Raw genomic sequence first — 27,772 nt, 5'->3', positions numbered from 1 at the left:
GGAAAACGGCTAGAAGTGGGAGGCGCCATCTTCATCACGGAGCCAACCGCGCACGTTATCAGTGCGCGTTACGTCATCAGTTTGATTCCGCTCTCCCGCGTGTCTTCCTCGGCGCACGTCACTCAGTCACGTGACCCACAGCTTAATGGGGGGCGGCACGCGAATTGGGTGCGCTCGCCACACGGGGGCGTGTCGAAGCAAGCGCACGACTCTCTTGTCAGGTACGGAGCGCACGATTTTTGTGTTTGTGTGTGTTTGTTTCACCGAAGGGACGAGAAAAATGCCTTCGATGGTGGGACAAGGGAGGGGCGGGATCTCTGGGGACCAGGGCCGGATGAGGCGAGCGGCGTTTAAAACATGGCGGCCATGACGTACGTCCTTCCATATCTGCGAAGCCTTCGAGATTCGCTTGGGTTACTCGGCGAGGATCGTTTATTTCGTGTCACCCTCAACTCTATCGCTTTCGAGTGAGTGTTCGCGCGAAGGATAGCTTGCCCCGCACTGTAGGACGTTTGGCCGCTAACCGCATTGTGTTCAGGATTGTTTTGTCAGCAGAATCAGGGAGAAGCTAGCGCGCGAGATGACAGAGGATCAAAACGGAAATAATCGCAGCTTGGTTCTGCATGCCTGATAACCACGTGCGGGCAACCTTCAGATATGGAGTTGATCGTAGCAATAAGATAAAGCGGGCATGCCAAATAGCAATGATTTTGCACCATAACCAGGGTCGCTGCCAATAAACGTTCGTTGGTAGTTAATGCTCGTACGTCGTTCCTTTTTCTGTCCGCCTGTGTGTTTCTGGGTTACAGTTTGTCGCAACCTGAAACTAACAAGCTGCGTGTGTCGTTGCTGATACACGGGACACTTAGATTATACTAATTTCTGGACAAGCCGACATGGCGACTATCTTTGAAGTTCTTGAGGCAAGGTGACAAAGGTGTTCGGTGTTTCGCTCTGGCAAAGACGTCCTGTAAAAAGCTTCGCGAGAGCTGTGTGGTAATGAGAGGTTTGTTACGATAAAGGCTCAAGTCGCAATAAGCACTTTATTGAGAAAGTTGCGATAAAGTGGCTGTCGGAAGCATATCTACGAAATTCGCGTCCAAAGTGCTATGGATTGTTCCAAAACGTGAGTGGACTTTGCTAACGTACTCTTGGAGTAAAAATAAACGGGGTATTACGTTTGACAAGTGTATCAAATGTACCTTGTTTCTATAACCAAAACTGTTAACGCGGAAACTATGCAAAATGACCCGTTTGCAATAAAATTTCATCAGATGGCGAAGGCCCGCGGCTACCTGGAATAAGGAGGCCGCCCACCTTGGCCGCACAGTGCGCTTGCTCAGAATAAACGTTTATACCCTCTCTCTTACCAACAAATCAGGTTTACCCATTGAAGGCTGTTGCTAAGTCTTCCTGTGCTCTTAGGCAAAAATTTTCGCTTGAAAACAGTTCAATCTTATTAGGCAGTACATTACAAAATGTGATTCAGTAGCAATTTCGGCTTGCAAGTTTTCGATATGTATAGCTATCCTAATCACCGCTTCACCAGTAAAGGCGATCGCTGTGACCAAGGAAATTCGTGGCAGCGTAAAAGAAAAGCTCGCTCATTCGACCCTGTTCCCGTCTAAGGTTACCGAGCTACACAATGTGGTAATCACGTGACTTCAGCCGATCACGGAGTCAAAACACTTCCACGACCACACCTGCGACCTAACGAAACGTAAAGAGACAATCTTTTTTTTTTTGTTTAACGACTTTCAATTTCGACAAGTGCATGACAATTGGGAAAGCTGTGTTAAAGATCCAAATTAAGAGCCACAACTACAGACCCGGACACCGATTTGGATCCTTTGGTGTCGTGTTCAAATAAAGTCAGTAAGCGAGCGCGTGCAAAGATTTCGAGAGTGTGGACGCCGGGGCTAGGTGCCCTAACTGTAGTGTACCTGGCTGAACGTTAGGATGACAAGCTTTGTTTAAAGCGATTCGTTCAAAGCTGAAGCTCATGTGACCCGTTTCTGACTTGCTAGGAAAGAACGAGCTTAATTTTCGGTTGAAGGACTACAGCTTGGTTCACTCGCAACGGGTATAGTGAATTCATTACGTGAATAAAATCATCAAAATCTTGCGAGTTAGTGAAATTTTTGAGGCAGATTTTAAATTAGACCAACTGAAAGCGTTGAGTTCGCAATAGCTTCCATTAGCCACTAAAGCTTTTTGAAGCTCAGTCTAAACGACCTGGAAAAGGACTAGCTATTTGAAAAGTAGTAGATCTGCTTTTGGTCAGTGGCAATAGGGGTTAAAATTTCGCACGATGCTTTTGTCTCAGCAATACGCAGCGTGATATTCACGTGGCAAAGTGGTGTTTAACACTTAGGGTATAAAACGCCGAGAAGGCAATTCTAACGCGTTTGTGCTTTCGTTTAGCCGTACGCTTTTGTGGTCGCGAAACAATGGATTCCCCACCTACGAAACGGACGAGTTTTCACTGGCCATTTGGAGTGCACGCTACGTCAGAAGCAAACGAGAAATAAAGGTGAAAGCGTTCGCATTGAACGATGTTTGCCGCGCTTCGGAAAACTAAGGAAAAAATGAAAAGTAGTAGGCTATAGGCGACACACAGAGTCTGTGGTGGCGAACTACGCAACTCGGATTTTATTTTGATATTCGTTTTTCTTTTTCCCGTATGGTCTACCTACAAGGTCTTCCGAGTCTCTTCTATTCTCGACATTGTATGCGCCATTCTACATTGGACAACTCGTAGTTTTCACGTTGACACAACATCGTTATTCGCTCACTACTGTACAGCGTGCAGGCTTCCGGTGCTGCAAAAGGAAACAAAAAGACATTTCTTGCCCATGACGTGGTTCTATACAAAAGGCTTCTTCTCTGTGATACGAGGTCTAAGTTCTATGCCGATAAAAAATACAAAAAAAAAACTTAAAAATAGAACAGAATCAAGGCTAACGGAGGACAGAGTACCGACGCACTATTTCAAGCTTTGTCCCCTTGCCGGTTCTGGGCAGCGTGACAGGTGCTTCACGGTGCCGTCCGTTATCAAACATCCTGATTGGCGTTAAGCCCGTTACATCACATGGTGGCGCGGGTTACTCCACGAAATATTTTTCTTTGTTTTGCTAACCTGCGGAACAAGCCTAGCAATGTCAAAGCGCACAAACAGACATACATGGAAGGTTGAAAAACATAACTGTTCACGAGGCTCACCGGGTATCTTGACCTCAGTCAGAGTTTGCAAGGAAAAACAAATGCGAAGGCAGTGGCGCATGTATGTAAAAAGAGAGAGAGAGAGAGAGAGAGAGTGAGCGAAAACGACTTCAGGTAATGCGGAATGTTTTTGCTGTGTTTCTTTCGTGCCACTAAGTTTCGGTTCGGCTTGGCTCGTCTTCACTGCTAGTTCTAGTAGGCCACAAACGTGCCACCATGCCTGCCTGCCAATGGGTTCCGAAATTCATAAGTTGCCATAGTATGAATTATCTTTAAGTAAGTGACCTTCCAGAATGGGACGGACAAAAGATATAAGACAAAGGCCACTCGTACGCTTCCTGAGGTCGTTGAAACCGGGGCTCTCGTGTTTAGATGCTTTCTTGCCTGTATCCCTTTCTGTCGTAATCGTTAAACCACCGAATTTAACATTCGTTCGTTTTTTCACCATCTTTTTTCCCCCTCAAACTCGGACTGGCAACTTTCTGCAACGCTTTGCCTTTAAACTTTGTAATTGGCTCTAAGCCAGTAATAGCTAGGATAGAACGAAATTTCTTCTAATTTCATTTACTTGAGCTCATAGTTTCTTGGGAGAGTCTGAATCGATTGCGGAGTTGAAGGTCAAATTTGAGAGCGGTACAGTCAACTACACAATCGTCCCAACGCTCGGCGGTGCCGTGCGGTGTACTCATTCACGGAACATTACGTTTCGTACATTCGCTGTGGTCAGACGTGTGTGAACCATCGTTACCGCTGCCCAGAACGCACTCGGCGGAGTCTAAAACTGCGCAATCTACTGGCTCGACGCTTACTGTTGCAAAGCTGGAGATGTCCATGACACACAAAACTCGCTCTCGCGCGCTGACGCGCCCTTATACGTAACACACACGCACAGCATGCATGACTGGCACACACTAACAATACACAAGGGCGTTCGCACAGCGCTTTCACGTTCAACCCGAAGGCCCGTCTGTTGCGTCGCCACTATGACAAGCCGTTCACTATCATGGCGCTTCGGAAAACTAGCGACCTTTCTACTACACCGAACTTTGGTTAACTAACACATTCGTTTGAATAGGCGATTTAAGGAGCTTTCTACTCATCGAACGACAGAGATCCTGGAAAAGCATAAGTTAACCGGCGCGTCCTGTCGTGTTGGATGTGTGAACCCGAACCGGCCAGCTGTACTCGGTTACCGCAGAGCTCAACGCGGACCCCGCGTGATCAAACGGTCGGCTTGTGAAATGGCTCGTTCATTCGTAAGCGGCTAAAGACAGTTTCGCGAACCGAAGCCTTCAAATAGTATCGACGGTCGTAGTGAAAAAAAAAGAAACCTTGGTGTGGCCATCGGGAAGGAGGTGATGTAAGGCTGGGTGAGGAGGAGAGGCGGGAACGCTTGCCCAATGCCGGGGGGGTTCACATCACGCGTTCGCTGATGCGGGCTATAACGTATCGACTCTTTTTTTTTTCGTCTTTTGCCCCAACCTGTATGCACAGAGAGAACGAGGTACAAATCCCAGTATCGTAAAAACTAACGTCGGCATCGGTGCGAGGGTAACGGTCACCGGACGTTACGACTCTGACAGGAAAGAGCTTAGAGGCTTTGGTACACACATTTCCGAACGTTATACACACTGATTGCAAATGTCTTGTACATGTATGGCCGCAACAACGGCTACAGTGCCGGCTCCTGGCACAGTACTATGAGAGCCGGGTTTGAAAGAAAGAACCCATACACCATTGTTCGAGAACTGTGTGCTGCGGCAGTACCCAACTGCAGACGCTGGTAACGAAGGTTTCTCACCCGGGACCATCCCTTACATTTCTCACATCGCTACTCTGTTTAACCCCTTCAACCCACCACGCATCTTGTGACATGCATGGATATTTCTAGCGCATGTTTCCCCACAAGTCTATTCCCGAACACTGTCCAGTGACAACAACTGCCGTCACCTAACCCGACGGAGAACAACCCTTCTGAAGCGAAACAAAAGGAAAGTTACCTCATGACGTGTCCACCGCATTACCCTATCAGATTCGTCCGTTGGAACGATAGCATTAGAGCCCCGGTAACAGAATGGCGTTTATGATTCGTGCTCTTGATGTTGTTGAAAGCGAGCAAGAGGTATAGTCCTGTCTGCCATGGGCCAGACCCACCCGCAAGAAAGACGGCATTGCGAGAACAGCTCTCAAAGGCGGCTGAAGCCAGGCGGATGGAACAGTACACAGTACCACAAGGGCAAGTGTACCGCATTTGTGCTCTTAAGTGAAGTGGTCACGTTACTCACGTGGCGTTGTGATGATGATTTTGATTGTTTCCGTGCTGCAGTGTGAGATTGTTGCGGGCCATCAAGGACCGAAAGTTCTTAAACTTGCCCTGTGTGCAAAATTCAAGCGGGATGATCTAGTAGCAGAGTACAAAAAACTGAATTTTTGGTCGCTAGCCATTACCCTGACACTTATCCTATTGTGACAGGAGCGCTATGCAACAGATGACCAGTTGGAGTAAGCATACATGAAAGCAAGGATGATGGAACTTACTTAACAACACAAAAGCAAAGCGACAAATCAAGGAAAGGGAAGAAGATAGGTCAGCCTTTTAAACAATTTTTGGACCGTAAGTGTCCTTGCCTCTCCTCCTGTCTCTCTCAACTTCTTTTGAAAAGCCCGCTTGTAAGGCCAACTGTCAGAAAAATCATTCACTAAGGGCAGTCGTAAGCTTTGGACAAAGCTCGGTGATGGCCTCTTCCGGAATCGCTCCATTAATCTTTGCACCTCCTCTCAACACTTTCCAGTCGTCCCTGCCTCTCGTTTGTTTAAAAGTTTGACTTCAAGGAATTCCACGCGTCTATAACCTGCAGTGATTACAACATTCCTGCCATTTCTCCTCAATTCTCCCGTGCACCACCAGACTAGATTATGTTGACACTCCCCCTCACTCAACTTCGCCACCCATCGCAGCGTCCCCTCCATATATACTCCTCACCTGCCATGACCTCCCGCCCTTGAGCACCTGTTCTTCGCCCTGTGTTGGCGAGAACTCCCTACAAACACTAAGACCACTACTGTACACTCTGGCGCCCGGCAATGCAGCCAGCACCACAGCCGAAGAACACAGGCCTCCCCGCAAAGAGGAGGCGGTGGCGATGGCGGCACAGTTCCACGACTCCTCTCCGTACCCGGGGACATCATCCCTCCGCTGCTGTAAGTTCACCCGAGGCCCGGCGGTGGCGACTGAGAATCACCGCCACCACCTGGACACGGCACACGTAGAGCGGAGACACGAAGCACGTTGCATATTGCCGAGTGGACGGGGGGGGCTGGGCCGGACCCTCCACCCCCTGCCCTTTGGTTTTCACATTTTGAGCTGGCGAGACGAGGACGCGAAGGCTAGGAGCGTTCCTCATAAGTATTCGACGATATCACACTTGATGGATGGGTAGCTGGAGTAGAGCGCAGTCCTGTCCTGCACCATACGGCTGAAGAGGAACGGCAGCAGCGGTGCGCCGTCGGGTTCGATCAGCGACACCGTGGCGGTGCCCGACGGGGACGCGCCCGACGCCTGGTGGTGCTGCGAGGACGACGACGGCTGCTCGGGACCGCGCAGGGCCCCGAGGCTCTTGGCACGCCGCCGCACGCTCATCTGCTGCTGCTGCTGCTGTTGATGTTGATGCTGGTGAGGGCTCGCCTCCGGGGCTGCTCGGGCACGAGGGATGCGGCAGCGGGAAGCCGATGGTGTGTGGAAAGAAAGAGGAACGACTCTTAGGAACTGTAGTGTGGGTCAGTATTGAAAGGCGTCAAAGAGAGGCACTGTTTCAGTTTACAAAGACAAAGCGCGCTTTCCAAACATTATTTTAGAGACTTTCATGAGTAGTGCGTTAGCTGTTCAGAGATAGGCATTCTTCACAGGGGCACGGCCTTCCTCAAGGAATTTATCAAAATGGCTTTTTGTCTGTGCTCCTGCCATCATGTAATGGTGATGAATAACCTGAATATATCTGAATAAAAAAGGGGATCAATATTCGGATTCTATTCAAGTTTTATGCCGAAGTTTTAGCGCCCACATATCAGGGTGACGTCACAGATTTCCGAGTATCTTATCGTATCTCATTTAGTCTTTAGAACTTTCTGGAGTTCAGCCTTTGTCTCTTTCAGAATGCAATGTCGTGCATCTTTATCGACCAAATATTACCTAGGCCCGAGTAGACGCCACTCAGAATCAATGACGTCACGGTGAGCTGTTGCGAGGGCTTATCGATGTGGCAACCAGCTCCGCGGTCTTTCGTTTTCTGCGCCTTTTTATATCTTACCACGCCTCTTGTCGCTGTAAGAGTTGCTTTTTTTGGCAGTGTAGAAGGATAACCTTTCAATACAGTCCAAATTATTTCCTATTCAGTACTTAAGCTACCGTTTCGTTGTGCGAAGCACGACACAAAATCTCAAAGAAAGAAGACAGATGAACTTTGGAAACAGGGATACTCATTTTGGTTTCTTCTTGTGATAGTGCTGTGGTTTGTTATGGCTAACATTAGTTTACGTGGAGGCAAAACAACAACGAGACAAAGGCTCAATACAAGATATAGACGCGGAGAGCTGGACTGCGGTCGGACAAGGGACTTCGCCGGAACGAACGTTTCAACATTGGGCCCTGTCTTCTCGAAAGTTTTCACGAAGGCAGTACTTTGAAGGAGACGAAGTCCCCTTGTCGAAACGTTGGCTTTGGGGCAGAGTCTATGATCACCGCAATATCTCGGAGTCACGTGATCTCGATAAAAACGGCACGTATGACATCACTAGTAGAGGGGCATGTTGCTGTCGGCCATGGCTATTGTAGCAGTGGTGCTGGTAAAATAGTGAGAACCGCGACGCGGCATTGCGAAGGTTACTGGCCTCCCAGTGACAAGGGCCAGCTTACGACACTGGCAAAATAACGATAGTTATGCAATGTCAGGCCGAATCTTGCCTTTCACTAAAATTGTACGGCGGTGGTGGGACGTCATACGTGACTTTCCAGCTCAGGTCACGTGACCCCGAGCTGTTAAGGTGCAAAGAGACTCTCTCATTGGCTCCACATATGACATTACTTGCTCCGTCATTTAAGAATACGATAACGTTCTAATCGTCTCCGTTGACATTATCTGTGGGCCATGTTCTCTGCAACGAACAAACATTTTTTTTTAAACAAGGCAGGTGTTCTAATAGTTTGTGCAGCATATCAGTTTCAACGTGTGCGGCACAATGCTGTATAGCACGCGATAACAGGAGGCCCTCGTTGTTGCACAAATGATAAATCTGTGCAACAAGGAGGGATGGATGTGCGCCCTAGGATGTGCTCAGCGCTCATATTGTTGGATGGTGTAACACGTGTCACGGAAGTGCAGAGAAAGGCCCTTCGTATATCAAGGCGTACGTGTGTATCAGTTTACTTGCTAACGACACGTATATAGCACATCTATTCTGATCCCTTTCTATAGAATATTTAAAGGACACGTGTGTCAGCTTTTCAACCTTCACAACACCGGTCCTTCAGCTGGCAACAAGATACGAGCAACTGTAGTTTTAAACAGCGTTTCATCATCGGGATAGCATATCCAACGGCCCTCCTTTGAAGTGCTCCCACACATCCGGCCGCCATGGCATAACAAGAAACTGCTACGTGAGAGCACTCAAGATTGCAAGAGCATAGCGTCGGCGAAAATGCCGGCAGATGTGTGCGGAAAACTGCGTGATGCGTGAACTGTGAGTGGCCGGAAGGAGAAGCGTAAGCGAAACGTGGAGCGATTCATTCATGCGCTTCTGAGAGTTTTCGCCATGCCGGGGGGAGTGGAAGCTCACTGCGTGCACTCTTTGGCTGGATTATACACGTAGGCGGGCTTACAAATGGGGGGGGGGGGGGGGGGCTGTATAAAGAGGGGCGCCATGTCTGCCCGATACCTTAACTCAGTCGGACCTGTCAAGTCATTGTTTAAAATAGAGTGTTTATGGTCATGCAGGTTTTTTATAGCAATGGAGGCCTTTCCGTTCTAAGAACTGTCCCTGGAAAGCTGGTAACCAAAGGCAGGCTGTTGTGAGAATCATGCCATTGTTTTATTTTTATTTTTGCGTTCATGGAAAGCTCGCGTCCTTTCGGACTCGACCAGAGGGGGAAGGGGGTGGGGGAGTATGCGGTAAATCATCGCCCCCTCCTCCCCCCTCCTAATAGAGAACGCTATGCACGCCTATGGTTATCTCTGCTTATCATGAAAAAGAACTACATTCGCGTAACTCTGGCACAATACAAAAGCGTGAAGCTCAGCGGTATGCCAGTGCGTAGGCAAAAGCGAGTGATGTGCGCGTGTGTGCTTTGGCGTCGCTCGTCCAGTGCGATTGTTCTTTTTAACTTACACTCATCTGACTGGAAGTCTTGACAGTCCTGGTCTGGAAGCGCAAGCAGAGGTGACAACTCTGCGGGAAGTCAGAAGTAACGATGTTCCTTCATTGAACCTGAACGCTCTTGACATTCATCACAATAAACACGACTGTAGGCCCACATGTTAGGTCGATCATTGTGCTGGTGACGACACTGCTACAAGATTCACGAAGCTGCGTCCGTTGCACGAACAACAGTTTAAATTGAGGGAAATAAGTGAAACGAGAAAGCAGCGCGGTGCGAAAGTGGTCACTGGTCGGTTTTCTAACCTCACAGGATTCTGATTCGTTGAGAGAATTCAATACAGATATGATGCAGTACAGCTTTAGTTTGAGTTGATGATACGTAGTCTGGTTGTTTATATTTTCCGTTACGTAAGGAATAAAAATGGTTCGTAGTTGGCGCCTTCCCTGTTTACAAGTGTTATTTGTCCTAGGGCGCTATGCTGTACACTGACGAATTCCGCCATGTTTTCAAATTCCGCCATTTGTCAGCTCTTATTTGTTCAGAGGGCTGCTACGGGCTCTCTGATTGGCTTAAAATGACACCATTACAGAATCTGACAATACGGCGGAATTTGACAGTGCCCAGAATAGGACCCCAAGTCTTCCTCCTTCCTGTCTTGATGTTTACACCAAATCAACACAAAGACTTGGCGGGGCATGACATGCCAGTTTCTATACACCGCACAGGCTAGCATCTGAGACTCACAATTCAAGTTGCTAAGAAATATCAGCCGCAGAGAAGTTCGCGCTGATATTCACGAGAAAAAGTCGCTCTAAACAATACCGTTGTGTTCATCGTAAGAGTTGCGACGCGCAAGCCGCGGACAGAGCGCTTGCCCATTGCGCGTTTTCGACAGAATGTAGAGATGGGGTTTCACCCCTCCAGCAATACGCTTAAGCGGTTGCATTCTCCATTTTCTGATAGCTTCAGATACGATGCTCGCAAATATTATGATCGATAATTCACTGGACAGGCGCAGCGCGGTTACGTCACGCCACAATCTTGCTTCTCAGCCGGCCAGTTCATAATCGCTTCGTTATATAGGAACAAGAGCAAAAATACAAGAAAAGATTCGAACGTAATGCGCAGATGCTTGTATACATAAGCTTTTGTGGTTTCCGTCGAACGATTTTGTTATAGACTAATTATAGCGCGTCCGGCTTTCAACTACAGATAGCTAGGGGACAAGTGTGAATCCCAGTTTGCAGAGGTAGATTTTTTTCTTTATGTATTATTTGCTTTTGCTGTAATGACGCAAAAAAAAGGCACGTATTAAATACTGGAGAGCGAGGATTCAACACAGGACAAAGAAATAACGTAGATGCACAGGACATGCGCTACTCGTAACTCAACTCTCCTATGCAGCAGTGTTCTTTGTGCTATGTTGGACTCCGAGCTATCCAGTATTTAAAATTATGAACCAACTAGTCCAGCAACGAATATTGTTAAGACATGCATTGCACTGTGTTGTAATCACAGTGCGAGTGTTTATACGCTTTGTCCCGTATTTGAACGGCTGATTCGTTTCAGGCGTATACAGGAAGGGCGATTAATACCCACCGTCCGAGGAGGCGGCCCTGTCGGCGTGCAGGGCGAGCCCGTTGGCGAGGGTGCGGTGGTGCGACTCCCTGCCGCACGGTGCCGCGGGCTGCTGGTGGTGCTGGTGGTGGTGCTGCTGCGTGAGGCGCAGCTGGACGCTACCGCTGCGCTGCTGCCGGCTGGCTCCTCCGCCGCGACCCATGGCGGCCAGGGCGGCCGGGCTGCCCTGAAGCGACGCCGTCGAGAGCTTCCTGCGATGTGCCCCGGGAAGGGAGGTGAACACTTCTCACACAGGAAGTCGAATGGACCCTAGCATAACATTTTCTGAAACCGGAATTCTTGGACGGATGGATGGATGGATGAAAGAACTTTATTGTGGTCCAATAGGTCGTGCTAGTTTCCTAGCCCGAAGCGGGCCGCTCCCACGTTGGGACCGAAAGACCTAGCCTTCCGGCCGCTTCGCGGGCCCGTTGGACTGCCCATAATTGTCCCTCTAATGTCGGACTGCGCAGAGCTGCGTCCCACCGCTCTTCAGTGTTTTCCTTGTCGCTGCGTAACGCGGAGCAACGCCAGAGCATATGAGTGAGATCTATGGTTTCGTGGCATGTTTGGCATGTTGTAGGAGTAGAGAACTCCGGATAAATCTTGGTAATTAACAGCGGGTTCGGATAGGTTCTTGTTTGTAAGAGCCTTAGCGTAACGGCCTGTGCTCTATTTAGTTTACTGTGCGGAGGGGGGAAGACCCTGCGTCCTAGGTAAAAGTGCTTTGTTAGCTCGTTGTAAGAGAGGAGGTGATCCCTGCAGTCTGAACGGAGGCTGCATTAATTCGATGACATCGAGAAATTTATCCGAAGAACAAAGCTGCATGTACGACTGACTGTAGTACTGCAAAATGCTCTCCTGTTCTGTGTGAATCAGTGAACTCGTTTGTTTCATATCTATCTATCTATCTATCTATCTATCTATCTATCTATCTATCTATCTATCTATCTATCTATCTATCTATCTATCTATCTATCTATCTATCTATCTATCTATCTATCTATCTATCTATCTATCTATCTATCTATCTATCTATCTATCACTATCTATCATCTATCTATCTATCTATCTATCTACTATCTATCTATCTATCTATCTATCTATCTATCTATCTATCTATCTATCTATCTATCTGTCTGTCGGTCCGTCCGCCCGTCCGTCCGTCCGTCCGTCCGTCCGTCCGCCCATCTATCTATCTATCTATCTATCTATCTATCTATCTATCTATCTATCTATCTATCTATCTATCTATCTATCTATCTATCTATCTATCTATCTATCTATCTATCTATCTATCTATCTATCTATCTATCTATCTATCTATCTATCTATCTATCTATCTATCTATCTATCTATCTATCTATCTATCTATCTATCTATCTATCTATCTATCCGCACAAAATGCTATCCGTGCAACGCTGCAGTCCTTTAAAGAACACCGGCCGTCGCACGGACCGATTATAGTCACGCTTTCGCACCCTTCCGTGCTCTTGCCGTGCTCATACTTTCGCTCTTTTCGTCTCTCTATTTCCTATTAGATTATTCTCAATGCAGGGTAGCGAAACGGACGCCCGTCTCGTTGGCCTTGTTCTCCTTTTGTTCTAGTTGATCTATGGAGAGAACTCATGACGTTGCGATGACTACACGACTGGTTTCCTGCGATTGGCGAGGGAGACGACAAAGACGGGGTTGTCTTACGGCACAGTGGAGCAACTGGGGCGTCGCTCTTTGTCAGCGCTGTGTTCACCTGGCCGCCGTCAACAAACACAAGTGCCGCTGAACATCGGGTCGTCTCTGTGGTTTCATCATCAGTGTGACGCTCCAATGGTAAGAAACGCCAAGGCAGTGCTTGAGCAACGTTGGCTTAAGCAACGCCTCCTCTATAAAGACGCCTGCGGTGTCTGTCGCTAACCCATTGAAGCCGTCCTGCCTCAAGTCGTGGTTGCTTGTCAAGAGATGGCACTAGATGCTCCCCTATCTTAGGGTGCCTTGATGCGCGTTTTGTTGCGCGTTTTGTGGGGGGCGCACACATCGAGGCACACTACCCTATCTCCTGCAAAGGGGTCGGGGCGGTGGTGTGCGCATGCGCGCATGTGTGTTGCAAGCGTCCATCACAAGGATCACTAGATATCGCCTTCAGTACCTCCAATAGAAATGAGGAAAAAGGAGAGGGCAGCAGGTTTTTGGCCGTCGCGGCAGGCATCTTTCTAGAGGAGGCGTTGGCTTAAGTTATGCCGTTCAATTTGACTTACGATAATGCAACGATAAGAGCATGCTCTAGGAGAGCGTACATCTTGGTGCGACCACAGAACGAGTTCGGGCTCCGGTACGTCCCTGTGTTTTTCACCATTTACAGTTCTCACCCGTGGCGACTGCTTTCGGGTTATGTGCAAAGAGATCACCCAAAGCCTAGAAGAGGAAACAGTGGCGAGTTCCCGATTTTGGCTGTCTACTACACTCTAAGAAGAAAAAGAGCCTGACTTGCCACTTATATGACTCTCTTGTGAGTCAAACGACTCTACGAAGAGAGTACGATGATCTCCAAAGAGAGTTGACGTGCCTCTTTAAAGAGAGTGATATACGTGGCAAGTCAGGACTACCCGAAGGGAGTCAAAAGGCTCTTTTTTTTTCCTACAGCACGCATATCACACTGACAGCTGCGGCAAGAGCTGCCGCCTTGGAACTTGCTATTGCGGGGTACAACTTAGAAGTCCGCGGCATTTCCTCCTCAAAGACGGATGCAGACAAACCTGCACCAACTGGCGCGCACTCTAGAATGATGTCGTGAGCTGGACGGCAGGTGACCCCGCCTTCGGAGAACGTTCCCATGTACATGGGTAGGACTATTTGTTTAGTCGCGGAGGCGATCGGCTTCTGCGCTTCGGCCGTCCGGGCGGGGCTTCTTCGGACTTCTTAACTTGTGTCCGGCTATAGATGACAACAAAACGAGCCCAAAGATGAGCGCGCTATGCGAGGTTCTTTGTAAAAAAAATTTGCCAAATGGCACGGGGCACACGTTTTCACTCCTCTTCAGCACTGCACATCGTTTAAAAGAGAACGTTGACGAATATACTAAGTGAGGCTTACCTTTCACCGATATCTCATGAAACTGTCCTCTTCAGTTACAGACCTGATGGAGATTATTGACGTCGTATCCTCTTTGCTATTTTCTGCTGGAAAGCGGCACAAAGAAGAACGGACAGCACTCAGATACCATGTTCTCTTAGTGATGTCGATACGACAAAAAAGCAACGTGGAACTGAAAGTTGTGATAGAGCTATTGTACACGCTACCTTTAGGTAGCAGAGTTGCGCGTAGGTCCGCCATCTTGCCGGGCTAGCAACCAATGCTATGCAGCGAAACCCCACTCCATTTTTGCAGGCGACATGCCTGGCGTGTCGTCGATCGACATGCCTGGCGTGTCGCTGGCCGGCGATTAACTTGACTGCCGATGACTAGTGTCAAACCAATTTCCGGCAGCGGCATGGCCGGGAAATACAAAAAAATTGCCCCGAGCATCAGGTTTCTCCGCAATGCACGGTTGCTAGCGGCGTTTGGAAGACATACGCCAAACTGTGCTACCTAAAGTTATAGCATATACAGTAGCTATAAGGTGCGACAGATGGGAGAGCCATCTAGTGACAGTTGACGGTACGAAATGACAGGCTTACCACGCTCTGAGGTTTCGAGTTGGGAAGGTGAGCTTACTTCTGGAATCGTCGTAATGGCGTCATGCGTGACGACTATCACCGGCTCTACATCTTTTAGCTTCAACAATAATGACTGCAACTCAATGTTTTTCTGAAACGAAACGGGGAGAGAAAAACCGGGAGCGACGTCCAGTAAAGCACGCAATGTCCACACCTCGCACTTCACTAATGAAACGAGGCAATATCAGCGCGTGTCATTCACCGCGTTCAGGGTGTTGGTTTTCTTCCTACAGGTGGTTTTGGTCCGTGCCATATTGGGGACTCGGCAATGCCCCTGCTTCGGTGCATCTCTTCGTGTCACGAAGTTGTATCACCAGGTCGCGTGGTGATTACGTGCAGGTGGACATGTCATTCAACAGCAGTTTAATATGAAGAATGGTTTGCCGGCGCATGCGGTATTTGCCGGCGAATACTATGAGCGCTCAAAACGGTGCCGCGTACACCGATCAGCGTGAATTAGGCCGTGAATTAGGATTGTGTTGAAATTCATCACGCTGGGACTACGGGTAGCGTTTTTGCACTATCACCAACTGCTGGTATACAAGTAATTAAAAAGCGATAGAACAGTCCCATGTCTGTAACTGTAGAAATTAAACATAAGCAGTCAAGATTTTCACGTTTGACAATGATGAATGATACAATAATACAGTACGAAGAACTTAAAGACTCCTCTATTGCCTTGAGCACAGCCCGGTGTATCTTACGGGCAGTGTGGTGTAGATTATGTTGCCTGCGAATACAAGGTGGGCACAAATCACTAATTGCAAATAGAGATACATATAATGGAGCCTCGGTTCTTACCCTGTCGACCACAAAGCTAGAAACAGTCTAGGTGCCGACAAGTAGATCTGGTAAAAGTGGCACTTAGGTCTACACAAATCATGTGGCATGTAATGAACTGGCGAATTCGCACTAACAATACGCGTTGGCACTGTTTCTCTCTTTCTCGAGAATCTATTTTGGAAAAAAAAGAAAAAAAAATGAAGAGCAATAATGGATAGCTTTCACTTTTTGGGAAAAGAAGAAAAAAAAAGAATTAGCACGCCGATTTGAGTAAGTTGGTCCAACTTCATGACGCAAATGTAGCGCAAAGCATCGAGGTGCAGGTGTTTCGTTAGCGGAATTATGAAGTACATATACTCGTCACTGAATCGTTCAGATAAAAAATTGTGATCAAAAGTCGAAGTCAGCGCCTTCTTTCAAGCTAAGATGGAACATGTATCTCATACATCTGATTAATTGTTGATTTTACATCACTGGTGGCGGCCGTTTGTCGCGTATTGTTGCTACTGCTGAGTTTAGCATGGAGATTCAGACCCACAATCGATCTACCCTGCTGAACGTCTCTTTAAGGACTTGTTAATTCTGGTTAGAGGTAGCTGTAGGACGAGACACAAGCAGGATACGCAGACACCTCAGAGACGGGACATTACCGACGTTGTCTGCGTATTGCCCCCGTTTATATAACGGTCTTGTACCTCACGAATGAATAATCTCGAAACCAGTCTGTTTAACTTCCCTACTTGAAGTTCTTGTATGGTCAGCGGATTAGGTTAATGCACGTAGCAACGAGGCTAGTATTTTTCGTAAGGAATGAGAGAAGAAAACGAGGCGCTTTCTTGATGGCTATAATAGATTTAGGGCCGGGGACCCCAAGTGGCTTGCGTACGCGCGCTCTTGCGTCCCTTTGTACTCCCAGCCGCACCCAAGGAGAATACAAAGGGACGCAAAAGCTCACGTACGCAAGCAGCTTCGGGGCCCCGGCACTAAAACTCTCTAATTAACCATGTGTGGAACCTAAGGTGGTTGGCAAGGCAACATATTTGAACGAAACAGCGCGAAAAGCGGGGCACGGTTAGTCGCAAACAATCACATACAGATCGCTGCGTGTGGTTGATAACTTTCCCGGCTGTTGAAGTTTAATGCTGCTGCTATAACGAACAATTCTGACTTCAATGAGAAGTATCTACGTAATCAGACAATGTTGTACGTTTGGTGCATTCCGCAGGCATGTAACGCAATAGTATTTAAAGTGATATTATCGCTTCTCACCACCTTGCAACTTAAGTAAGTTTTCCGCCTTTACTATACGGCTAAGAGTGGCTGTGAAGAAGCGTTTCGCTTTTCGCATCGGGACGGCCCACAACGTGTTTCGCGGGGGCCATTCAACACATCACGTGTGGCTGTCCTCGCTATAGTGTACGGAAAGGATCGCTCATAATTACATCAGCTCAAACGGTCAAATATCACTATCAATGGAAACCAGTTGGCTATCCCGAACCTCATTAATTACAGCAACTGAGGGCGACAACAGCACTGTTGCAGTTCTTAAGGACAACAGACCTGCGCAAGAGGCCGTAGCCTGAACTAGTGTATTTTTTTTTCTGACTGACTAGTGATATGGAGCAGTCACAGTAGGCTGCAATGTTGACAGACTGTGAAGCAGTATATGTGTCCCTGTTTTTCTGTATTCTTACTTTTCAAGTCCCATGTGTCCTGTTCCCTTGTGCAAACTATCTTGCCGAATTTTTCCTTCAGGACAACCTCACTGTCCTCCTCATCTCCTGTCTCCCTTCTCCCTCTGCTATGATAAAATGTTTGTATTTGGCCTTCCTGAAAGAAAAATGCTCGAACAAAACCATGGCTGTATACAAAAGAAGGAGAAGTGGAAAGGAGTCCGTTACTTCTTCTAGTCGCTGCCTGCAGCGCATGTTCTCATCCTGCAGTACTTTGATCCTGGTGAAGAGGCTTTCGTCGTCCGAATCGCGCCTCGACTTCTTCAGCGGCTTCAGGGTGGCCCGAACGCGGTGTTCGCCGGCCTGCGGGTTGCGCCGAAGCTCCACAAGCTGCGATTTAAAAAGAGAACGCCAGCCAAAGGTCGTGGGGGTTTATTCAGCGCGCGAAAGAATTCTAACAAATCATATATTTATTGGCAACCTGAAAAACAACTTGCGTGCGAATACGAAGCAGTGAAGGAAAAAACGAACGACCCCGTAGCCCAGTCATAGCTGCAGTCCGAATCACACTTCTCTAGGGCGGCCAGTCGGCCGCTTGAGCTCTCGTTTTTTATTTTTGCAAAAAATGTCAAAGTTTCAACGCAAGCGATGTAATGCGTTAGCAACAAATTGTAATGTTATAGGAAGTGAGGCTGGCAGCTCTTTTGGATCTGATCTCACGCAACTCTACAAAACGCTGGTGTAAGAGAATACGGCCGCTCCAGGGACACTTTTCGCACAGTCTCTTCGCGTTAAGAGCGCAGCACATAGAAGGATACACGAGCCGCCCGCTGATGCCTGCCGAGATAGCGTGATAGTGCGCGCGCCAGCGATAGCGACCGCGCCCTTACAAAGTTCACAGTTGCTGCTCCAGCGACCCTACCCCCCCCCCCCCCCCTCACGTATTTTCATGCTCGTTAAAGACGGGCAGGGCGTTTCCATTCTGCTTCGACGGCAGGCTTCCCGAGCGGGGTGATGTTCTCGCATGCGCCCTGCGAGCGACAGAGATGGGCCGGCTCGTTTGATCTCTGCTTAAGCCGCGTTCGCCGCTCCCGCTCGCGTGCTCCCGCTCCCGCCCGCGGTTATAACGTACGATGTGCGGGGGATGTTATCCATTTGGACTTTATACGGGACATGACGGCGACGGCAAGAACCCGTCGAGTGTCCATGAAATTGCTATCGCAATAAATATTTGCAGAGACCGACGCCGTAATAATGTAAAGATAGCCATACCGTGTGCTATAGGTCCTTGCACTATAATTCAAGTGTGAACGGAAGCTTGTAGCTAACACTTGGTGGCAGCTGCGGACTGCGCCAGCGTGCGCAGTCTCGCGCTCGGCCGCTCTATAGACAAGTGTGATTCAGACCTATCGGCGCCCTTTCTGTCTTTCTATCACCGTCCCGTGTTCAGCGCTGTTTGGTCCAGTCTAGGTGATTCAGACAACGACAAAACAGGTACTCCCATCTTTACACTGGACTTCGAATAGTCGACGATGTTCTTTGTTCTCTCCAAAAATCTCGTGTTCCAGCTACCATTTGAGTGCTTGAGAGTAGCTGCCAATTTGACGAGGTACGCGTATGTACGTTGGCTCTATAGGACTGATATAACCCTCTCCTTATCGACTGAATCGTAACAATGTGCGCGCTCCAAAGCGAACGCTGTTATTTGATGCTTCTGAAGTACAAGTGAGGCGAGAATTACAAACTTTTCGGAGCATTCGATGCGTGTGCTTACGACAACTGTGACATGCAAGCGTCTACCGTGAGAGTGTGCCATCCTGTGCGAGTTCGTTGTACTGCATCCCGGCATAGGGCTTCAATTTCGGGAAAGTACTAAACAGCGAAATGCTGCGCAGTGGTAAAGTAGTCTGTTTTACTTAGTAGCGTGGACAACAGGCACCAGGACCTAAGTAATACCAGGCGGGATCTACAAGAAGGACCCGGGCCGGAACGGTAGCAACGTATAGCACAGCAAGACAAGTTTAATACATCGTTTACATGAGGGCGGTATCTGGTGAAGGTCGCCGACCGTTCTTGTGAAGCTCGTCGGAGTGCACCGCCCTCACTTAACCGTGTATTAAACCGGTGTCACAAAGGCATTTTTGATCGCGGTCACAGACGATCCGGATCAGATTTCTAGATCGCGCCCGATGGTCAAACACGGTCAAAGCTAATCCGGATCGAGTTTGGCGCACACGTCAGTCTCATCGCGATCTGGGAGCCAGACAGCGATGCGCAGATCGCGACCGTCTCGACACCAATCGGGCCTGATCGCGATTAAAGGTGACCGCGTAGTGGCACCTGATCCGGATCGAGCCTAATTCTTATTGATTAAGCTTATCAATTAAGTCTTATTGATTATTGACGAGCCTAATTCTTATTGACTAATTCGAGCCTAATCCGGATCGAGCCTAATTCTTAGATCAAGAGTGCCCGTGTGACATCGGTATTGGATATCCTTATATGTGCCGAGATATCCTTATCATATTTGCCGTGACTGACCTCTGTGTTGATGTATACTTCCCAAGCTAAAGCCTTGACAGCCTGGGATTCACCCTACCAATCGTGTCTGTTGTAAAGGCCCAAATGTTGTTCCACTTTTCTACACGTGTTTAGCGTTGTTCCACGCCCCGTTCTGTATTGATTCGGTATCGCAACCACGCTAACAACAGGCAAATTTTTGAAATTTACGAGAAGAAGAAGAAGAAGAACAAAACTTTATTTTGAGGGAGTGGGTAGAAAAGGGGGTACTCAGGAGCCTGTTGGTTGGGGCCCCAAGTCCAGGGCCCCACTGGCTTGCGCCGCTCGCCTAACTTGACTCAGAAGCGCTAATTGCACCTCTGGGTCCGAGCTGGCAAGTTGTGCCTCCCACTGCTCCGAACGTCCTACAATGTTGCTGCCTAAAAGTCAGCGAATTTAAATTTACGAGACTTCCACACGAAACGCTTCAGTGCTGTATACGGCAACACGATTCTTATGTATCACCGCACGCGGCGGTAAGAAAAAAAAAAGAGACGACACGAGGTGTCAATGCATGCGCCATTGTCCTCGATATCGGGAACACCAAGCACGTCACTTCACGAGCACTTCACCGGCAAACCACAATCACAAGAAGCGCGCAGGCATACCAGACCAGTGCGCATGTGAAGAGTGCTCTCGGACAAACAAAAATGTGTCGATGTGTGTGCAGCGAGGTGGTTGGTGGCGGCATGCGGGAGGGTGATTCAGGGGGTTTGAGGAAGGGCCTATTTATATCGTATCCGCCGCGATACCTTAGAGGTTAACGCGTTGCACTGCTAAGCTCGAGGGTACGGGATCGATTCCAGGCCGCCCCGCAGGTCGCGGGATCGAATCCCAGCCGCGTGGCCGCATTTTAGATGGAGGCGAAAATGCTTGAGGCCCGTGTGCTTAGATTTAGGTGCACGTTGAAGAACCCCAGGTGGTCGAAATTTCCGGAGCCTTGCACTACGGCCTCTCTCATAATGATATCGTGGTTTTGGGACGTTAAACCCCAACAATTATTATGATTCCCGTCGGCGTATCAATGGGGGCAATATAAAACATTCATGCATTTTGATTTAGGTCCACTTCAGGGTAATTTCCGAGTCGCCAGCTACGGGGTCTCTGACGATTAAATTGAGGCTTCGGCACCTGAAACATACGAATTTTATTTTTAAGTTGTCTATCTTGCTCGCCAAAATTTCGCTTTTAGAATCGCGTAAATTGCGCTAACCTGTTTCTTCCTGACATTGCCAACACCCTTTTTGCAATACTAGCACAACGAATCGGTTCTTAATTGCTTAATAAATAGATTACATATAAAAATGATTTAATTAATGGAGCGCTTACGACCACTACTCGCGCATCAAGCGCCCACCGATCTGAGATGATGACTACTGAAGAAATAATCGTCGGAGCGGCTCAGAGGCTAGAAGAAAATTATATTTAACAAATGTGTACATAGCGACACAGTGAACAAAAAGGAATAAAAACTCTCACGTAAGCAGCCATACGTATAGCGGCGCCCACGAAACGAATCCACGTACTGTATACATACGGGCTCCATAGATTGTTTCAGCACGTCGCATACACACAGCGTGTGCTTTGCATTGTTAACGAGGATGCGTGCTTAATTGCCGTATTATGCTAATGTTTGACCGACGGGCTCTGTTGAAACGTGTGGTTAATAACCGCGCACGTATTCGGTAATTGTTCTTGATGGCCTTGCTTCAGGAAGGTGCTTCGTTCGAGGTAACGACGCCATTCCTGCGATACTTTGCTAGAACCACCGATGCGCAGAAAACTCGGCTGAGTTATAAATGCACGCCGCTTCACGGTTCCTAATCCGATAATTGCAGTTCCGAGAGCAACTTTCGTGTTTCGATGGCGTTGATCGTTTTTAAAAGCTTCACACGACGGCTCTTTAAGGTCCCTCTTGTTGCTGAGGAAACAAAAGAATGACTCATTTTGCTCGATTCTACTACTTAAAAGAAGCTATTCACTAGTGATTTCACGTGTGCTCGTGATGTCGAAGAGAACGCGATCACTAGTGTACGAGGAAAACTGAAGTTTTAACTTTACGGAGTGACGTCCTTTTACTGTTGGATGCATGGGGAGAGCCTTTTTTTGACCCCATCGAAAGGCTCACAAGCATGCTGACAAGGCTCGTTCTCCGCGAAAGTCTTATAAAAGGGGCTTAATAAATTGTTGGCGTTACACCTTCATGCCATACTTCAATGATCGGGCAGGACTATTTTGAGGTCTACCGGACACACGTGAAACCTGTTGCTGAATCGATACGGTAAATTCTATATACAAAACCTAACTTCGCACTTACTGCGAAGACACTGCGTTGTCGTACACTTTGCTGGACTGCTCGGTAACACAATATTCTTTAAATTTCTTGGTCAACTGTTTGTTTTATTACTTCATTGTGACGAGGCAACAATGGCCTTTCACATTCAGTGCTCGCATTCGTCACCTTTATCGCCCTTCGCATTTTTTTACGGTCGAGGAATCTACGATTCCTGCTTTATCTGTGGTCTAAATCTGCGAGTTGTGAAACGCATTCCGAGGGTTAGCTCACAGCGGTGCTTCTATACTCGGTTACAACCTATAGGTTTTTTTATAAAAAAAAAAAAAAAAACTAAGCCCCGTCCACGGAACCATGACGCGCCTGTCCTTCACATGCGAAAGACAGTCGTGCCAGCTGGTTTCCGCTCGAACTGTTATATAGTACCTTTTCTCGGCTAATGTAAGTACCACGCATGTTAAGAGTTAAAGCTTCGTCCTTATTACCTAAACCATTACGGTTGGCTAAAGAGCGAAGTCGGAATCCCCGATGAGGTTTACCAGGACGCTCAAGTTTCCGACCCATAATCAGTTACGAAAACGTGTGTCTGTCCTATCCGAAATACGCGAGAAGTGTTTGACGTCACGAAAGTGAGTAAGCGCTTATTGGATGGAGGATTTATGCAAATTCTCTGTGGTAGAGACGGCAATGACTGTGTGCGGAGCTGACACTTTTTCTTATGTTGCGACCGAGTATAGTACAGTGTTTAACGAAGGCCCTTCCCCTGGTATCACCTTGAGCTTTCAGTGACTCGCTGTCAACGCTTCACTAAAGGTCTACGTCATGCGTCCTTCCAGCGGTGTGAAAAGCTGGGTGTTGCGGCGCTCACTCGCAAGCAGTGCACAAGTGATGGCGCGGTGACTCGGGGTGGAGGGAAAGGGGGTGCGCAGGGTGGGATGCAAGAGGCCGGTGCGTTGAGTGAGTGGAGTGAGTGAGTGAGAGACACGGAGAGAGAGAGAGAGAGAGAGAGAAGGGAGCCACACGAAGAGCGTTGTGTGAAATGGGCTCACCAGTCTCACCTTGGGTACAAACACGAGGCAGAGCGTGGTGGTGGAACAGAAGATGATGAACACTGAGATGATGATGAACGCGGCGTCCTGCTGGTCGCGCAGCACGAACGAGATGGCCGCGCCGATGGTGCACATGATGACCACGTTGTACACGCTCATGCCCACGTACTTGGAGTCGTTGAGCGCCGGTATGCTCACGTGGCGGGTCTCCCACGCCAGGAAGCAGCCGAACGCCTGCGACCACGTAGGGATAATGGCCGTGGTCACTACACGGGTGGTACAAGGGATCAATTGCGTAGCGATTGGTGTAGTGCCAAATCCTGCGCTAAATGCAGCTCCACTACTTTGAAACCTGAAGCAGTGCGTAGCACGGGCACCCGGCTATTCCCGTTCGTAGAGTTACCACTGCTCGATGACGTCGATGACGTCGATGTTTGAGGTAAGCGTGTAGGGTTTCCTCGGCACGAGTAAAATCTTGTTAGGGAGATTTGCAAACACTGTGTGCGGCATGCGCGCTACGTTTTGCTGCGCTTTATCTATTTCCGGCTTGTTGCGGCAGTTGAGCTACGTGTCGTCTGCAGCGAGTTCCGTCAGGTTGTTTCCTCCCTTCAGGTGTAGCGACGAAGGCGCCGGAGAAGCGCCGGAGGGAGGAGCAATCACGTGCAATCGTGGTGCGGGTGTTAGCCTCATGTGTCCAAAGCGTTTTTAGCGACGATTTCAGGTTAATTATTGCGATTACTTCTTAGTTATTTCAGATAATTATATTATCTTAGACCATGTTCGTTTATTTTAACCCGGTTTTGAGCATTGTTACCCCTTGTTTTAAGCATGTAGTGACCACTTGGTTTTGAGCGTGATCACGCCACATGAGATCTATGGATGGGGGACAAGCCGGGACCCTGATGTGCTACGCACTTAGAAGGGAGAGATACTGGCGTAAGAGAAATGCGCGGGGGTTATTCGAGCTGCACTCGATTGGCTGCCCTGCACTCGAGAAAGAAAAAAAGAAAAATGAAAAATGAGGAAAAACACAAAAGTTCACACCTCTCAAGATAAATGCCCACGTAGAAAAAAAAAAGACGTGCGCTCGCGTGGGTCATCAAGAAACGCAGAAAAGCTTAATATCCAAATAAACCTAGAGACGACATCGTATTTGTGAATCACAATAGGTCACAAAAGCGCGAGTTTAACGCTACAACGAGCATTCGGTTTCCTGTGACATTGTAAAGGGTAAGTCCAATTTAAGACTTATCAGCAGGGCGCCGTCTCTTTCGTGTGTATATCTCTTTTTTCGTTCATGTCTCTTTCGTGTATATACGTATTTTCAGTAATCATCGTCTCCTCTATATGCGTACCATGAGCAGTCCTTTGTAGGCGTATATTGAGCCCAGGAAGATGGTCATCTTGTGGCTCTGGCAGAACTCCATCTCTGGAATCACCGACACGTCCTCGTTGCCTTGCGACGCCTAGGAAGAGGGAGTAACGAAAAGGAGTCAAAAGGGAGTCAAAAGGAGCCACTGATACTTTACTATTTGCCTTTCCCTAGGGGCATCGCTGTAACGAACGCTTACAAATATAGTACTGCGTAATGCTGCGTAATGCTGCGTAATGCTACGCGAAATCACAATGTTCGTGGTCAAACTGGAAATACACTACTGCTCATTAAATAAGGGGTGTTTTGGGTGTCTTTATGTAACACAAATATAATCGTCTTTTATCTCGCGTGCCTCTGCTTGTGTTATCGCTGCGCGATCGGCACTTCTATACATGATGAACTGCGTGCGTGCTATCAGCGTTACATAGCCTTCTTGACAGGAAAGCTTCGAGCCCACAGTTTTCTAGAAAGAAAACGCAAGCAAGCCGCATTACGATTATTGTTAGGTGACATAAGGACGCCCGCAAAGATAGATAGATAGATAGATAGATAGATAGATAGATAGATAGATAGATAGATAGATAGATAGATAGATAGATAGATAGATAGATAGATAGATAGATAGATAGATAGATAGATAGATAGATAGATAGATAGATAGATAGATAGATAGGAAGCGAGTAGTCGTTGTGCCGATGGTGTCTGCCAACTTATTTTGCAGCGGTTTCATACTATTTTATTAAAGGGACACAACACGCGTTCCTGGTCACAACAAAACACAAATAAATAGACAACACATTGCTGCGCAAATCACGGCCCTTGTTCAACACTGCCTCGAAAGGACCAGCCAATGGCCGGCAAGGAACGTCGGGATTCCTCCCTCCTTGACACCTTTACAACCCACTTCATATAATCGCGTTTTCAAGGCTTCACGGGCTACACGCGCGCATTCAATTAATGCCTCCCGACGTTATTGATTGGTCCGAAAACTCTAAGAAGAATAAGAAGAAGAAGAAAAAAAGAAGATGAAGTGCTAGTGCATAAAGAATAAAGAAACTGAAAGTTTGCTGAGCCTCGTGGGAATATTGCTAAGCACCATCGCCGCGAACGTATTTTGAACGCCACGGTCCCTGGCGTAATCAATCAGGCCTTTTCTCTTATTTGATCGTACACTAAAGCCTGTTTGCGTTCTGCTTTTGCAGTGATGCCCGCGTCTCCCCCCCTCCCCCCCTCTGCTCCCTCACTTTCAGTCCTTTGTTTCTCCCTTCTTCCCGAAGCGTGCATACCCGCGCACCACGTGATGTACTCTGGACTTGACTAAATCTGTGCACTGCAGTGGATGCCGCCAAACTACTCTCTGTAAGGCCTCAAAGCACAAAGCTTTTAGTTTGCCAGCGCTCATTGCTATTCGTCGGTCCCCTTCGCTAGTGACGCACCCCGCATTCCAGTTGGTAAGAGTTCTTGCCCTTGCGAATGCTTCTACGCGCAACATGACTTTGGGAACGCGTGCCTCGATCCTCACCTCCCGCAGGTCCCAATATAAATTGTCCGGTACCTCGGGGCCCCTGATTGGCCACCAAGCGTTGACCAATCGTTTGCGACTGCTTGTTTCCTTTTCATTTACTAAAGCGCTATTCAAAATCTTTACTCACAGTTGTATACCAAGGAGCTACAAGCTCCACTGCGAAATAACTAATGGCGTATTCATGTGGTCCATTGAGAGCGCTCTGACCGTGCTTGAAAGTGGTGAATTCGACAGCTTTAAAGCTCAACTGTCATGTATCGGCCCGCTTATTTTAGTATTAATGCTACGTTGCTCTTTTACATAATTTTTTTTGCAGAGTATTCGGAGCACTCTGAAACAATTACCCGAATGTACCTAAAAATTGCCTATCCTCTGACCTCAGGCTCAATGACGACGCCGCCCCAGCTTCGATGAGCCCTGCACTGTTTAGTACGAGGTGTTAGTGCGTATGCGTATGTGTGTATGTGTGTGTGTGTGTCGGGGGGGGGGGGGGTGTTGCATACAGTTCGCGCATTTGCTTCACTCGCGGGAAAGTTTTCCAGGGCAATCCGTCACGACGCGCGCCGCGGTGGGACTTCTCGCGAGAGAATTCCGAAATATGGTAATGCAGGCATGTTTTCTCGGTGCGCATGGTGGAAGCTTTCACTGTTTTGCAATCGTTTGCCCGCCATCTTATAAAGCACCCCCCCCCCCACCCTTCCTCACATCTCCCGCCTATCTTTCGCATTTATGCCCTCAACTTCAGGAAAAAAAAAGCGATTCGCGGCTTTCTATTGCTGCCTCGTGGATTCAATGCGGTGACGCGGACGCCAGCGGACGCTCGAACGGCTATAGCTACAATGAACTGGAACTCACCTGAAGCTATGGCTTTACAAGCATACTAACCTCTGTGCGAAAGTGGCATTTGTAGGTGGCTCTTCGGTGTACTTTGTGAAGTACCTAAACGCAGTACAAGCTTTCTTCAGGCTTATAGAGCCGTGACGTAGACTTTAAAAAATGTTACGTCACCAGTGTTTTGTCACTGAATGTAGCCACACGTAACTGTAGATTCAGACGTAGATCCTAACATTTTGGCTTGCACCCACTCTGGGGGACTGGCCAGGAATCGGGTAACTAATTGACTGCCTCGTTCGGCTCTTGTTAGCGTTGTGCTCTTCTTCTTTCCTTCTGCTCTGCTATGGTGAATTGCGGCTGTCTACTAGTACGACTTGCTGACGCTGGTAGCTTTCGTTATCTATAGAACGACAGAACAGTTGAGCTAATCAGCACGGATTTATCGTATAAAGCAATTGGGCACTTAAACGAGGGCACAGGCGAAGGCAATCGGGCGAGACAAACGCCGGCTACCAACTAAAAGGCCGCACCTATCTGCGCACGCTCAGAAACGGCAGCGCCACCATCCGTCAATCTGAGACATCTGCGGCCCTAAGCGAGAGATAGCTGTTTAAGCGTGACATTTCAAATTTCTATGCTAGTCAGCCGATAGACGGCAAAGGCCGAGACAGACGGTATGATTTTCCATGCGATGCGGCGTCCGACGCGGTGGTGGGGAAACCGGAATGGTGACCTTTCATAGCATCGGACAGCCAC

The 27,772-nt window shown here is 48.1% G+C and overlaps 2 protein-coding genes across 2 annotated transcripts in view; both read right to left on the bottom strand.

The window, feature by feature from the left end:
• LOC119405455 (gamma-aminobutyric acid type B receptor subunit 2-like) overlaps nt 1-27,772 on the bottom strand; it is a 541,724-nt gene that overhangs the window by 269,020 nt on the left and 244,932 nt on the right.
• On the bottom strand, nt 4,573-11,513 carry LOC119405014 (G-box-binding factor-like). The gene is made up of 2 exons (XM_037671759.2): nt 11,195-11,513; nt 4,573-6,915 (listed from the first exon to the last, which is right to left on the bottom strand). The coding sequence occupies exons 1-2, from the start codon at nt 11,373-11,375 to the stop codon at nt 6,623-6,625; spliced, it is 474 nt and encodes a 157-aa protein (XP_037527687.1). The 5' UTR covers nt 11,376-11,513; the 3' UTR covers nt 4,573-6,622.

This window comes from Rhipicephalus sanguineus, chromosome 9 (assembly GCF_013339695.2).
Source record: "Rhipicephalus sanguineus isolate Rsan-2018 chromosome 9, BIME_Rsan_1.4, whole genome shotgun sequence".
Classification (NCBI taxonomy): domain Eukaryota; kingdom Metazoa; phylum Arthropoda; class Arachnida; order Ixodida; family Ixodidae; genus Rhipicephalus; species Rhipicephalus sanguineus.
The sequence above is the reverse complement of the archived record's forward strand: the minus strand, read 5'-3'. Positions and strand labels throughout refer to the sequence as shown.